Raw genomic sequence first — 14,994 nt, 5'->3', positions numbered from 1 at the left:
GCCCTGTGTTGGCTGGGATTGGCTCCAGCAGACCCCCGTGACCCTGTGTTCGGATTCAGCGGGTTGGGAAATGGATGGATGGATGGATGTATGTGTGTCTGGGGACCACCTTACTGGCTCTGGTGAGGTAAGCAGTTCCACCTGGGGAAGAGAGGGGGCGCTGATGCTATCTGACCACTGAAGGAAGATGCATAACTCCACCCCACTTACACAGGCAGACTCCGCCCCTTGTGGTGCCAACCCTATAAAAAGCAGGCCACCAGGAAGCCAAGACTGAAGAAGAGGAGGTGTCAATATTTTGTGTGGCCACAATTATTTTCTAGCACTGCCTTAACTCTCATGGGCATGGAGTTCACTGGAGCTTCACAAGTTGCCACTGGAATCCTCTTTCACTCCTCCATGACAGAGCTGGTGGACGTTAGAGACCTTGCGCTCCTCCACCTGCCCCATAGATGCTCAATAGGGTTCAGGTCTGGAGACATGCTTGGCCAGTCTAGCACCTTTACCCTCAGTTTCTTTAGCAGGGCAGTGTTGGTCTTGGAGGTGTGTTTGGGGTCGTTATCATGTTCAGTTTCCGAAGTTGAGGGGATCATGCAGTACTTCAGTATGTCACAGTACATGTTGGCATTCATGGTTCCCTCAATGAACTGTAGCTCCGCAGTGCCGGCAGCACTCATGCAGCCCCAAACCTCATGACACTCCCACCACCATGCTTGACTGTAGGCAAGACACACTTGTCTTTGTGCTCCTCACCTGGTTGCCGCCACACACGCCTGACACCATCTGAACCAAAGATGTTGATCTTGGTCTCATCAGAGCACAGGACGTGGTTCCAGTAATCCATGTCCTTAGTCTGCTTGTCTTCAGCAAACTGTTTGCAGGCTTTCTTGCGCATCATCTTTAGAAGAGGCTTCCTTCTGGGATGACAGCCATGCAGACCAATTTGATGCAGTGTGCGGCGGGCGTACGGTCTGAGCAATGACAGGCTGACCTCTGCAGCGATGCTGGCAGCACTCATACATCGATTTTCAAAAGACCACCTCTGGATAGGACTCTGAGCACGTGCACTCGACTTCTTTGGGCGACCATGGCGAGACCTGTTCTGAGTGGAATCTGTCCTGTTAAACCGCTGTATGGTCTTGGCCACCGTACTGCAGCTCAGTTTCAGGGTATTGCCAATCTTCTTATAGCCGAGGCCATCTTTATGTAGAGTAACGATTCTTGTTTTCAGATCCTCAGAGAGTTCTTTGCCATGAGGTGCCATGTTGAACTTCCAGTGACCAGTATGAGAGCGATAACACCAAATGTAACATACCTGAGACCTTGTAACACGAACGAGTCACATGACACCGAGGAGGGAAAACAGCTAATTGGGCACAATTTGGACATTTGTCACTTAGGGCTGTACTCACTTTTGTTGCCAGCGGTTTAGACATTAATGGCTGTGTGTTGAGTTATTTTGAGGGGACAGCAAATTTACACTGTGATACAAGCTGGACACGGACTACTTGACATTGTGTCAAAGTGTCATATCATCAGGTGTTGTCCCATGAAAATATATCATAAAATATTTACAAAAACCTGAGGGGTGTACGCACTTTTGTGAGATACAGTATATGCCAAGCGCTGTGGTGTAGTGGTTAAGGCTTTGGACTTCAAGCCCTGAGGTTGTGGGTTCAAATCCTGCTACTAACACTGTGTGACCCTGAACAAGTCATGTGACCTGCCTGTGCTACAACTGGAAAATCAAAAGTAATGGAACCAATGGTATCATACATGTTGTGAGTGACCTTAGATAAATGTCCTGTAAATATTTTGTTATACGTGGCACCTGAGGATCAACTTCCAGGCTCAACAACAACATCTTTACAAATTTCATTATGTAAAGCACTTTGAGCTACTTTTTTGTATGAAAATGTGCGACAGAAATAAATGTTGTTGTTGTTATTTCTGTAACACGTTTTCATACAAATGATGGAGCTCAAAGTGCTTTACAGGATGAAGAAGGAGGAAAAAAAGACAAAATAACACTAATGAACATGGGGTGGCACGGTGGCGCAGTGGGTAGCGCTGCTGCCTCGCAGTTAGGAGACCCGTGGGTTCGCTTCCTGGGTCCTCCCTGCGTGGAGTTTGCATGTTCTCCCCGTGTCTGAGTGGGTTTCCTCCCACAGTCCAAAGGCATGCAGGTGAGGTGCATTGGTGGTCCTAAATTGTCTTTTGTGTGTGTGCTTGGTGTGTGGCACCCTGCCCGGGATTTGTTCCTGCCTTGCGCCCTGTGCTGGCTGGGATTGGCTCCAGGAGACCCCCGTGACCCTGTGTTAGGGTTGGATAATGACTGACTGACTGATGGGAAGACCAACGTGCCACAAAAATCAAGGAATTACTCCAAAACAGCTTGATAGCGGGTTGGATAATGGATGGATGGATGGAGTAATGAACATAGAATAAAAGTAAGGTCCGATGGCCAGGGAGGACAGAAAAAACTGAAAAAAAGAAAAATCTGCAGGGGTTCCGAGGCCACAAGACCACCCAGCCAGCCCCCTCTAGGCATTCTACCTCACATAAATGACCTCAATCGGTCCTCATTGTATTCAGGGTTCACATGGAAGAATTCAGAGAAGGTACAGTATGCAATAACAACAGGGGATGCCAACACTAACAACACCATCTCTTTTCTCCTCCATAGCTCCGAAAAGCCAACCAATGAGGGCACCAACTCAACTGGACCACACCTATTCTCGTTGGGACGACATAAACTCGAGGGCTCCCGGAAGGTGGCATCTCAGTCTGAAGATCCCACTTTTGTATGACCCTGACCTCCTTGAGAGTGCTGATCATTTTTTGCTTTTTTTGTTTAGGACACTGGCAGTAAATGGGGTGACCTGGGTGGCAGGCGTTTTGGGTTCATTAGCTGAGTGGAGTGGGACACCACGAGTCTCCAATATTGAACGTTTTCACAATATTCTAACTTTCTGAGATACCGAATTTTGAGTTTTCGTTACCCGTAGGCCATAATCAGCAAAATGAAGAGAAATAAACATGTGGAATATATCATCCATCCATCCATTTTCCAACCCGCTGAATCCGAACACAGGGTCACGGGGGTCTGCTGGAGCCAATCCCAGCCAACACAGGGCACAAGGCAGGAAACAATCCTGGGCAGGGTGCCAACCCACCGCAGGACACACACAAACACACCCACACACCAAGGCCAATTTAGAATCGCCAATCCACCTAACCTGCATGTCTTTGGACTGTGGGAGGAAACCCACGCAGACACGGGGAGAACATGCAAACTCCACGCAGGGAGGACCCGGGAAGCGAACCCAGGTCCCCAGATCTCCCAACTGCGAGGCAGCAGCGCTACCCACTGCGCCACCATGCCGCCCTGGAATATATCACTCTGTGTGTAATCAATCTATGTATGAGTTTCACTTTTTGAATTGAATTGCTGAAATAAATTAACTTTTTGATGATATTCTAATTTATTGAGATACACATGTATATTTTTCCCCTCTCCAATCAACTTTTTAAACAAAGGACGCTGTTCTTCTGAACAATGGCTAGAATGACCCGTTTTACTCCAATTTTCAGAGAGAGAGATGCATTCTAACAGTCATGTGCAACATCTGCTGCCTTCCTTCCTTAAATCTTCTTCTTCTTTCAGCTGCTCCCGTTAGGGGTCGCCACAGCAGATCATCCTCCTCCATCTCTTCCTGTCCTCGTCATCTTGCTCTGTCACTCCCATCACCTGTATGTCCCCTCTCACCACCTTCTCTTAGGCCTTCCTCTTCTTCTCTTACCTGGCAGCTCAGTCCTTAGCACCCTTCTCCCAATATACCCCTCACCTCTCCTCTGTCCAAACCAACGCCATGTCACCTCTCTGACTTTGTCTCCCAACTTGAGCTGACCCTCTAATGTCCTCATTTCTAATCCTGCCCATCCTTGTCCCCCCCAATGCAAATCTTAGCATCTGTAACTCTGCCACCTCCAGCTCTGTCACCTGTGCCACCGTCTCCAGCCCATATAACATAGCTGGTCTCGCTATCATCCCTGTCACTCTTGCTGATACCCGTCTGTCACAAATCACTCCTGACACTCTTCTCCACCCTGCTTACACTCTCTTCCACACTCCCTGTTACTCTGTACTGTTGATCCCAAGTATTTATAAGGGCCGTTGTTTGACACTGAATGAATGACCTCACTAATTGAACTCCACACTGCCATTATTTTGAACAGCCTAATATTCCCTGTTCTTCACTTTCTTGCTAGGGTTGTCCTCAATATGATCTGTGATCACTTGCTCACTTACCAGCGACCAGAACAGACTGGTTTTATGCCTAATAAGTCTACCATCGACCACATCCTGGCACTGAGGGTTCTCATGGAGCGCAAACGCGAATATCGTCAGAGTTTCTTTGCAGCCTTTGTCGATTTTCGTAAAGCGTTCGACTCAGTTGATCGAGCTGCCCTGTGGGACATCCGGAGGATTCGTGGGATCCCCTCGAGGTTGCTGGATATCATAGCCGGCCTGTCCACTGGTACTGTGAGTGCTGTGCAGAGTGGAGGCAGACCCTCTGTGTTTATTCCCAGTTGATTCTGGGGTCCGTCAGCGGTCTGTTCTGCTCCTACTCTGTTCAATGCTTATACGGACTGGGTGTTGGGCAAAATCATGGGGTCCAGCGGCTGGGGGGCATCTGTTGGTGAAGAAAGGTTCACGGATCTTGACTTTGCTGACGATGATGAGATCTTCGCGGAGTCAATGGAGGCTCTGATCGGGGTGATCGAGAGACTGAGTGAGGGGTCTGAGTGTCTGGGCTTGTGAGGGTCCTGATAAAAACCAAAGAGCCAGGCCTTTAATGACCTCTTGGGCACGGCCATCAGCAATATGTCTGTCTGCGGAGAGCGTGTCGACCTCGTCATTGAGAGGTTTACTTACCTCAGCAGTAACATTCATGTGACTCTTCCTATGAAGTCAGTAGATGGATTGGGAGAGCATGGGGGTCATGAGGTCATAAAGGGGTGTGTGGCTCTCCTGATATCAGCAAAAGGACAAAGGTCCAAGTCTTTAGAGTCCTGTTGCTTCCTGTTTGTGAGACATGGATGCAATCCAGTGACCTGAGATGAAGACTGGACTCCTTCATGTGTGTCTCTCTGGAAAATCCTTGGGTACCATTGGTTTGATTTTGTGTTGCTCATGGAGTCCCAAATGAGGCACATTACCCGCATTGTGAGGGAGCGTCAGTTACGGCACTACAGCCGTGTGGCGCGTTTCCCCGCGGGTGATCCGGCTCGTAAGATCTTCATTGTTGGGGACCCGAGTGGCTGGACCAGACCAAGGGGGTCACTCACATAACACCTGGCTGCGGCAGATAGAGGGTCATTTCGGTGAGGGTGGGACTGGACCACGTGTCCACCTGGGGGGGGGGGGGTTGCAAACCGGGATCCCGACTTGTTTTGACGTGTAGTGGGTGTGGCAACGCGCTGTACCAGTGCATGCTGCCCAACTTGACTTGACTTGACTTTCTGTAAAGGAGTAACACAAATTTGATATTTTTTCCTTTATGTTTTGATTTGGAATTGAACGTCCAGTGTGCTTAACTCATTTGCGTGTATGGAGCTTTATTCACTTTTTTAAACCCACTGCTGTCCTTCTGAACACAACTGTACTTGTGAACTGGAAGACCAGGGGAGAGAACATACAGAGGACAGTACATCCCTCGAGCTGCTAGATGGCAGTGTGTGAACAAAGAGTCCAAAGCGTCTCAAGACCTTCCGAAGGCGCTATAAACGCAGGTGGTGTTACAAACTAAGGATATTTGACCAGAGAGATTAAAGAGGGGTGTTTACTTCTGATGAGGTATAAACCCCCAAAAATAAACTGTAAATGGACTTGCCGTGAATTAGTAGAAGCACCCTTTGCAGCAGCGTCCCCGCTTCGTTCTCTGCCAGACAGCTGACTTCTCCATTCGTCCGGCTGCTTACATTGGAGAGCTGCAGAATTTGATTTCCTTCCAGAAGTTGATATGTAAGATCTGACAGCAGACTCAGAGGTTTACCGTTTTGGAACCAGGAGATGCGTGGTGTGGGGTGGCCTTGGATGAAACAACCTACGGCAAAGATAAAAAAAAAAAAAAAAAAAAAAAGACAAGAGGAAGAGAAGGAAAAAGGAGAAGAAGATGAGTTACATTTGGGGAAATTTAAGGAACAGTTGTGCACCAGCTGTAAATGATTGTTTCTGTAGCCAAAGAATTTTAAGACAGGCAGAGATCAAGTCAGCCCATGCGGGACAGCTGGAGTGCGTTGGTGACACAAGTAAGTGACTCGCACAGACACACAACTGCCAGGATGTCTGGCATCCTTCTGTACCAATCACGAAAGTTGTGTACAAATCCTTTGTTCTAATTCACGTAAAGCTGGAGTAGCAGGCACAGGCATTCAGAGACACACAACAAAGTGCCCACCATGTTGTTCAAAGTCCACAGGATCTCCTCTTTCTGGAGGTGTCCTTATTATATCTGCCATGAGAGCGAGAAAGAAGGGACAGGACTGTAATGGGGTGGGGGGTGAAATGGGGTGTAAAACCAAAACTGCATTATGACGTTAAAATGATTAGCCAATAGTAACGAATTTAGCATGCTGTTTAGATTTGCCACTACATACAGTCAAGGCTACGGTCCACGTCGATGATTGAATAGGCATTGCGGCGTGTGGCGGACCAACACAAAAAACTGCACATCACTCAGAACTGACTTGACTCTACCTTCACAAAATGTTGCATTTACGTTATTGTTCATGCAATTTAAAGAATTTGAACTTTATGGAGTTTTAAGAATTTAACTGAGAAATGCTAATGGGAAGAGGGTGGCACAGTGGTAACACTGCTGTCTCGCAGTAAAGAGACCTGGGTTCATCCTCCCTGCGTGGAGTTTGCATGTTCTCCCCGTGTCTGCGTGGGTTTCCTCCCACAGTCCAAAGACATGCAGGTTAGGTGCATTGGCGATTCTAAATTGTCCCTAGTGTGTGCTTGATGTGTGTGTGTGTGTGCCCTGTGGTGGGCTGGCGCCCTGCCCATGGATTTGTTCCTGCCTTGTGCCCTATGCTGGCTGGGATTGGCTCCAGCAGACCACCGTGACCCTGTGTTAGGATATAGCGGGTTGGATAATGACTGACTGACTAATGGGAAGACCAACATGCCACAAAAATCAAGGCATTACTCCAAAACAGCTGGATGAAATTTTCTATGGAATAAACACACAAGTGGCGGTGTGTCTGGGTGCCCGTCCACTTGCTATGTCTTTGTCGTTCCATCAGAAGGAGCATCACAATCAGTTGTACTAGTGAAGTGCATTACATTTTCCATTCCAACAGATTGCACATCACAAAAATTAACTCTGCTTTTACAAATCCATTTCCAAATGGCATATAACAGAGACATATTCCTTGCATTTCTCATTCCAACAGATGACGCATCACAAACGTTAACACTGCTTTTACAATTCCCAAACCTAACGGGATATATCAGAGGCATTTGCCATTCCAACAGGTGGCGCACATATGCATTGCATTACACATTCCAACAGGTGCTGCATCACAAACATTAACACTGCTTTTATGAATTCAATAACAAATGATACATAACAGAGGCATAGTCATTGTATTTGTCATTCCCACAGATGACGCATTACAAACATTAGCGCTGCTTTTACGAATCCCATATCAAATGGCATATAACAGAGACATATGCATTGAATGGTGCACTGCAAACATTAGTGCTGGGGTCTATGTTGATTAGTTAGATGCCAACCTGTTATAGATGGGCAGCACATCTCATCCATCTTAATAAAAAGGGCAAGTTTCTTTATGTCTGTCCTGGTGGTATACTTCTGTCATTCCAATAGATGTCACATCATAAACATTTGTAGTAATAAAATGCATTGCTTTTGTCATTTCAACAGATGGCACATCACAAATATTAACACTGCTTTTATAAATTCATTACCAAATGGCATATAACAGAGACATATTCCTTGCATTTCTCATTTCAACAGATGACGCATCAAAAAACGTTAACACTGCTTTTACAATTCCCAAACCTAATGGCATATATCAGAGGCATTTTCCATTCCAACAGGTGGCGCACATATACATTGCATTACACATTTCAACAGGTGCTGCATCACAAACATTAACACTGCTTTTATGAATTCAATAACAAATGACACATAACAGAGACATAGTCATTGTATTTGTCATTCCAACAGATGGTGCATCACAAACATTAGCGCTGCTTTTACGAATCCCATATCAAATGGCATATAACAGAGACATATGCATTGAATGGTGCACTGCAAACATTAGTGCTGGGGTCTATGTTGATTAGTTAGATGCCAACCTGTTATAGATGGGCAGCACATCTCATCCATCTTAATAAAAAGGGCAAGTTTCTTTATGTCTGTCCTGGTGGTATACTTCTGTCATTCCAATAGATGTCACATCATAAACATTTGTAGTAATAAAATGCATTGCTTTTGTCATTTCAACAGATGGCACATCACAAATATTAACACTGCTTTTATAAATTCATTACCAAATGGCATATAACAGAGACATATTCCTTGCATTTCTCATTTCAACAGATGACGCATCAAAAACGTTAACACTGCTTTTACAATTCCCAAACCTAATGGCATATATCAGAGGCATTTTCCATTCCAACAGGTGGCGCACATATACATTGCATTACACATTTCAACAGGTGCTGCATCACAAACATTAACACTGCTTTTATGAATTCAATAACAAATGACACATAACAGAGACATAGTCATTGTATTTGTCATTCCAACAGATGGTGCATCACAAACATTAGCGCTGCTTTTACGAATCCCATATCAAATGGCATATAATAGAGACATATGCATTGAACGGTGCACTGCAAACATTAGTGCTGGGGTCTATGTTGATTAGTTAGATGCCAGCCCATTACAGATGGGCAGCACATCTCATCCATCTTAATAAAAAGGGCAAGTTTCTTTATGTCTGTCCTGGTGGTATATTTCTATCATTCCAATAGATGTCACATCATAAACATTTGTAGTAATAAAATGCATTGCTTTTGTCATTCCAACAGATGGCACATCACAAATATTAACACTGCTTTTATAAATCCCATACAATGTGGCATATAACAAAGACATCTGTATTACATTTGTTATTCCAACAGATGGCACATCCCTAATATTAATGCTGCTTTAATGAATCCCATACCAAATGGCATCTAACAGAGACATATACTTTGCTTTTGTCATTCCAGCAGATGGCGCATTCCAAACATTAGGACTGTTTTTATGAATCCCACACCAAATGCACCTTATAAAGGGGTGTGTGTGTGTGTGTGTGTATGTGTATGTGTGTGTGTGTGTGTGTGTGTGTCTGTATGTCCGTGTGTCTATCCAGTTGCTGTGCTGCTATCATTCAAACTGATGGTGCATCACATTTGTACAAACATTTGTTTGTGATGTGCCATCTGTTCAAATTACAAATGCAATGCATCTTACATGCATTACAAAATACATTCCAATTGATGGTGCACTGCAAACTTTAACGCTGAACTCTACATTGATTACTTAGATTTCAACCCATCTTAGACAAGTGGGACAGCTAGTCCACCTTAATAAACGGATAAATGTCTTTATATCTGTGTGTGTTCGTCCGATTTCCATGTCTCAGTCATTCTAAAAAAATGGAGGATCACAAATATTTTTAGTAAAAAAAGGAATTGCATCTCTCATTCCAACAGATGGCACTTCACAAACATTTTTAGTAATGCACTTTATCAGTACAAATGTTTGTGATTTGCCATCTGTTGGAATGACAAATGTACTGCATTTTTTTTTTACTACATGCATTACAAAATACATTTCCAAACATTAACGCTGAGGTCTACATTGATTGCTTAGAGTTATTACTGTAAATATTTGTGATGCACCATCTGTTTCAATGACGGGGCATAGGTGCAGACACACTGATCCACAGACACACAGACATTTATCTGTAGTAATAACATGTATTACTAGAAATGTTTGTGATACGCTTGCTGGTGGAATGATAAATACAGTGCATATATCTCTGTTATATGCCATTTAGTATGGGATTCACAAAAGCAGTGTAAATGTTTGTGATGTGCCATCTGTTGGAATGAAAAATGCAGTGTATTTTTTGCTGTGCATGTTTGTGACAAACCATCTGTTGGAATGAGAGACACGTAGCAACTGGATGGATACACTGACATACTGACACTTATTTGTAGTAATAAAATGCATTACTACAAATGTTTGTGCCGTCTGTTAGAATGTCAAATGTAATGCCTATGTCTGTGTTATATGCCATTTGGTATGGGATTCATAAAAGGTGCATTAATGTTTGTGATGTGCCATTTGTTAGAATGACAAAAACAGCAATTGAATAGACACATGGATATACAGACACACACACCCTTAGCCTTTAATTAAGATTGATTTGGTATGGGATTCATAACAGCAGTGCTAATGTTTGTGATGTGCCATCTGTTGGAATGACAAATGCAGTGCATATATTTCTGCTATATGTCATTTGGTATGGGAGTCTTAAAAGCAGTGTTAATATATGTGATGTGCCATCTGTTGGAATAACAAATGCAATGCATTTTATTTCGACAAATGTTTGTGATGTGCCATCTATTGAAATGACAGACATAGCAACTGAATGGAAACACAGAAACAAAGACACATCTTTTATTTATTTTTTTTTTTAAGGTGGATTTGGTGAGGGATTCGTAAAAGCAATGCTAATGTTTGTAATGCACGATATGTTGGAATGACAGAGACATAGCAACTAGATAGACACACCAGACATATAGACACACCCACACACCCTTATCCTTTTATTAAGGTAGATTTGGTATGGGATTCATAAAAGCAGTGCTAATGTTTGGGAAGCACCATCTGTTGGAATGTCAAATACAATGTATTTTATTGCTACAAATGTTTGAGATGCACTATCAGTTGGAACGACAAAAACAGGAATTGGATAGGTATTTGGATATACAGACAGACAGACACACACACACACAGAGGCCCTTATCCTTTGATTAAGATGGATTTGGTATGGGATTCTTAAAAGCAGTGTTAATGTTTGTGATGTGCCATCTGTTGGAATGACAAATGCAATGCATATGTCTCTGTTATATGCCATTTGGTATGGGATTAGAAAAGCAGCGCTAATGTTTGTGATGTGCCATCTGTTGGAATGCCAAATGCAATGCATTTTATTGCTACAAATGCTTGAAATGCACTATCAGTTGGAACAGCATAAACAGAAATTGGGTAGATATTTGGATATACAGACAGACAGACACACACACACACACTCACAGGCCCTTATCCTTTGATTAAGATGGATTTGGTGTGGGATTCTTAAAAGCAGTGTTAATGTTTGTGATGTGCCATCTGTTGGAATGACAAATGCAATGCATTTTATTCCTACAAATATTTATGATGCACCATCTGTGGGAATGGCAGAAATGCAGCGATCGAACAAACACAGAGATATTTATTCGTTTGTTAAGGTGGACAAATGGGCAACACCAGGGGGTTCACTAGTTAGCAATAAACCGCAGAGCCACACCAACTAACTGTGATAACTAATGGGGACCAAACATTTTCCAGAGTTTCCTAAAGTTCACATGACAGCAGACTGGCGGTTAGGAATTAACAAAGCTGACCTGTCAGTTTCTATGTGGTAGTTGAATAAAAGGCTGAAAACAAAGCAAATCCAGATAACAGGCAGACAGAAAAAAAACATGTGAAACAAAAGACGACTTCAAGTGTACTTTGACTGAATGCTTGATTGCAAACTTTTTTTTTATGAAGAAGAAGAAGAAGATGAAAGAGTAAAAAAGACACACAGAAAAAGAACAAGAAAGCCCAGCAATTTGAACACCAAACTTAAAATGGCTGCACTAACCGATGAGGACGGTGCTCCCCCTGTTGACCATCTCAGTGGTGCCAGCCTCAGTGCTGAGGAGAGTGTGGGTCCCCGGCCCTGCTGAGGAAGTGATGGTCGTCCACCTCGCCGACTCTTTCAGGACCTGAGGGGCAACTGTGGAAAGAGGAGGACAGACGTGAAGTGAGAGGACAGCAGCACAGTGAGGACCTCTCCTCAACAGGCCAGACTTGGGCTGTGTTGGTCTCCAGTCACTGAATACAAATATTTTAGACTGCATCAGCAATTCCAAAGCTGTAACAACACAGACCAGCGTATCTGAAGCATCCTTCTCTGTAACTGTTGATCTTTTTTTGGGGGGTATTTTTATTTTTGATTTCATGGAACATTATAGAAAGAAACAGTTACACTGGGCAAAATAGTCAAAGGTAGACAATAGGGTGGCATCCCGAGAAACAGCACTCCTTGACTAAATCCCACTAAGACTCCCATAAGAGCTCAAGAAACCTCACCTGCAATCGGCCCACTGCCATCCCACCTGCACTTCAGAACAGGTGACCCACCTGGAGGTAACTATGTTTTTCCCTGACTGGTACTCTTATATGGGAGATCAACCTGGGTATGCTGCTAGATGAAGTGGTGGTGAGAGGGGCACTTACCCTGTGGTCTGTGTGTGGATCCCAATGCCCCTGTGCACTGATGGGGACACCATCAAACTGTCAAAGTCCTTCCAATTTAAAAAAAAAAAAAAAGAGGTCCCGGCCCCTCTGTGGTCACACAAGATCCCCTGGGCACCTTTGGAAAGAGTAGGGGGAGTCCCCCCATTGTATGTCTTGGCTAGGCTAGGCTGCTCAGTATGGCCTTGTCCATTCTGGCCCCATTAATCATCCTCTGTCCCTAATTTCTAATGTGTTGTGACCCCACCATCTACGTAAACAAACAAAACACAAACTCCGGGGGCACAACCCAACCAGGTGAAGCATCCTGTCAATGGGCGATAAGAACCGACGGCAGTCAAAACACACAAAATGTGTGTGTTTGCCATTCTTGATGCTTTTCACTGTGTGCTTTGGCTCATCATCCTGTTGGAGGGTCCATGACCTGCGACTGACACTCGGCAGGACGTTTCACTCCAGAATGTCTTGATAGTCTTGAGATTTCATCGTTCCCTGCACAGACTCAAAGCACCCCATGCCAGATGCAGCAAAGCAGCCCCAAAACATTAGGGAGCCTCATCCATGTTTCACATTAGGTGTGGTGGTCTTTTCTTTGAAAGCTTCATTTCTTTCATCTGTGGACATTGAGCTGATGCAACTTGACAAAAAGTTCCAGTTGTGTCCCATCTGTCAGAAGCACTGCAAATCCCACTCTGGCTTTTTAATGTGGAGTCCTCCGGGGTCTTCTTCCTTTGAGCCCACTGTCACTCAAAAAGTGGCCTTGGAGTTCAGCTTGTAACTCATTGGAAGTTGTCCTTGTCTTTTTGTCTGCCATTCTCACTGCCCTTCTGTCCATTCTGAGGTCGATTTTCCTCTTGTGGCCACGTCCATGGAGGTGGGCCACAGTCCCATGGACCTTCAACTTCTTCATCATATTTGCAACTGTTGTCAAAGGAACATCAAGCTGCTTGGAGATGGTGGTCTTTTAGCCTTTGTCTTTCATATGCTGGTCTATCATTTTCTCTCTGATTTCCTCGGATGACTCTCTCCTTTGCTTTCTCACTCCATGTTCAGTCTGGGACACACGATGACACCAAACAGCAGAGTGAAGACTTTCCTCCATTTAAAGTCACTGACTGAGTGACTACACTATTGGAGACGCCTATGATGAGAATTCAAGAAAACAGCAAGTTTGAAAAATCAGTCAACTCTAATTATTTAGGATCTTCTCTAGGGGTCCCAACAAAGGTGTCCAGGCCATTTTAGAAGATCTTTGTAGAAGAAGAAACACTGTTGTCACACTTGCTTTGCTTTATTCGATGACATCTGAAAGACACACAGGGGACAATGGTCTTTCATTCTGTCACTTATCAGGGGGCATGTGGCACTTTGTCTATGAGCTGGAAGAGGACCAACACATTTGTCCTCATCTGTATACATGTACAGTGCATCTGGAAAGTATTCCCAGCGCGTCACTTTTTGCACATTTTGTTATGTCACAGCCTTATTCCAAAATGGATTCAATTCATTTTTTTCCTCAGAATTCTACACACAACACCCCATAATGACAACATGAAAAAAGTTTACTTGAGATTTTTGCAAATTTGTTAAAAATAAAAAAACTGAGAAATCCCATGTACATAAGTATTCACAGCCTTTGCCATGAAGCTCAAAATTGAGCTCAGGTCCATCCTGTTTCTCCTGATCATCCTTGAGATGTTTCTGCAGCTTCTTTGGAGTCCACCTGTGGTAAATTCAGTTGACTGGACCTGATTTGGAAAGGCACACACCTGTCTATAGAAGGTCCCACAGTTGACAGTTCATGTCAGAGCACAAACCAAGCATGAAGTCAAAGGAATTGTCTGTAGACCTCCGAGACAGGATTGTCTTGAGGCACAAATCTGGGGAAGGTTACAGAAAAATTTCTGCTGCTTTGAAGGTCCCAATGAGCACAGTGGCCTCCACCATCCATAAGTGGAAGAAGTTAGAAACCACCAGGACTCTTCCTAGAGCTGGCCAGCCATCTAAACTGAGCAATCGGGGGAGAAGGGCCTTAGTCAGGGAGGTGACCAAGAACCCAATGGTCACTCTGTCAGAGCTCCAGAGGTCCTCTGTGGAGAGAGGAGAACCTTCCAGAAGGACAACCATCTCTGCAGCAATCCACCAATCAGGCCTGTATGGTAGAGTGGCCAGACGGAAGCCACTCCTTAGTAAAAGGCACATGGCAGCCCACCTGGAGTTTGCCAAAAGGCACCTGAAGGACTCTCAGACCATGAGAAAGAAAATCCTCTGGTCTGATGAGACAAAGATTGAACTCTTTGGTGTGAATGCCAGGCGTCACGTTTGGAGGAAA

General features: G+C 44.3%; 1 protein-coding gene across 4 annotated transcripts in view; it reads right to left on the bottom strand.

Moving 5' to 3' along the window:
• Positions 1 to 5,728: 5,728 nt before the first annotated feature.
• LOC114654202 (ADAMTS-like protein 1) overlaps positions 5,729 to 14,994 on the bottom strand; it is a 388,522-nt gene continuing 379,256 nt past the window's right edge. For 2 of the 4 annotated variants that reach the window (XM_051929878.1, XM_051929879.1), the window contains exons 23-24: positions 12,007 to 12,141; positions 5,729 to 6,110 (exon numbers count right to left, since the gene is read on the bottom strand). In XM_051929878.1, the coding sequence (XP_051785838.1) occupies positions 5,833 to 6,110; positions 12,007 to 12,141 (413 nt within the window). In that variant the 3' untranslated portion in view covers positions 5,729 to 5,832. The remainder of the gene's footprint in view (positions 6,111 to 12,006; positions 12,142 to 14,994) is intronic. The other 2 variants (XM_051929877.1, XM_051929880.1) reach the window with 2 other exon arrangements.

The sequence above is a fragment of the Erpetoichthys calabaricus genome, chromosome 7 (genome assembly GCF_900747795.2).
Source record: "Erpetoichthys calabaricus chromosome 7, fErpCal1.3, whole genome shotgun sequence".
NCBI lineage: Eukaryota > Metazoa > Chordata > Cladistia > Polypteriformes > Polypteridae > Erpetoichthys > Erpetoichthys calabaricus.
This window is presented reverse-complemented; position numbering and strand designations above follow the sequence as displayed.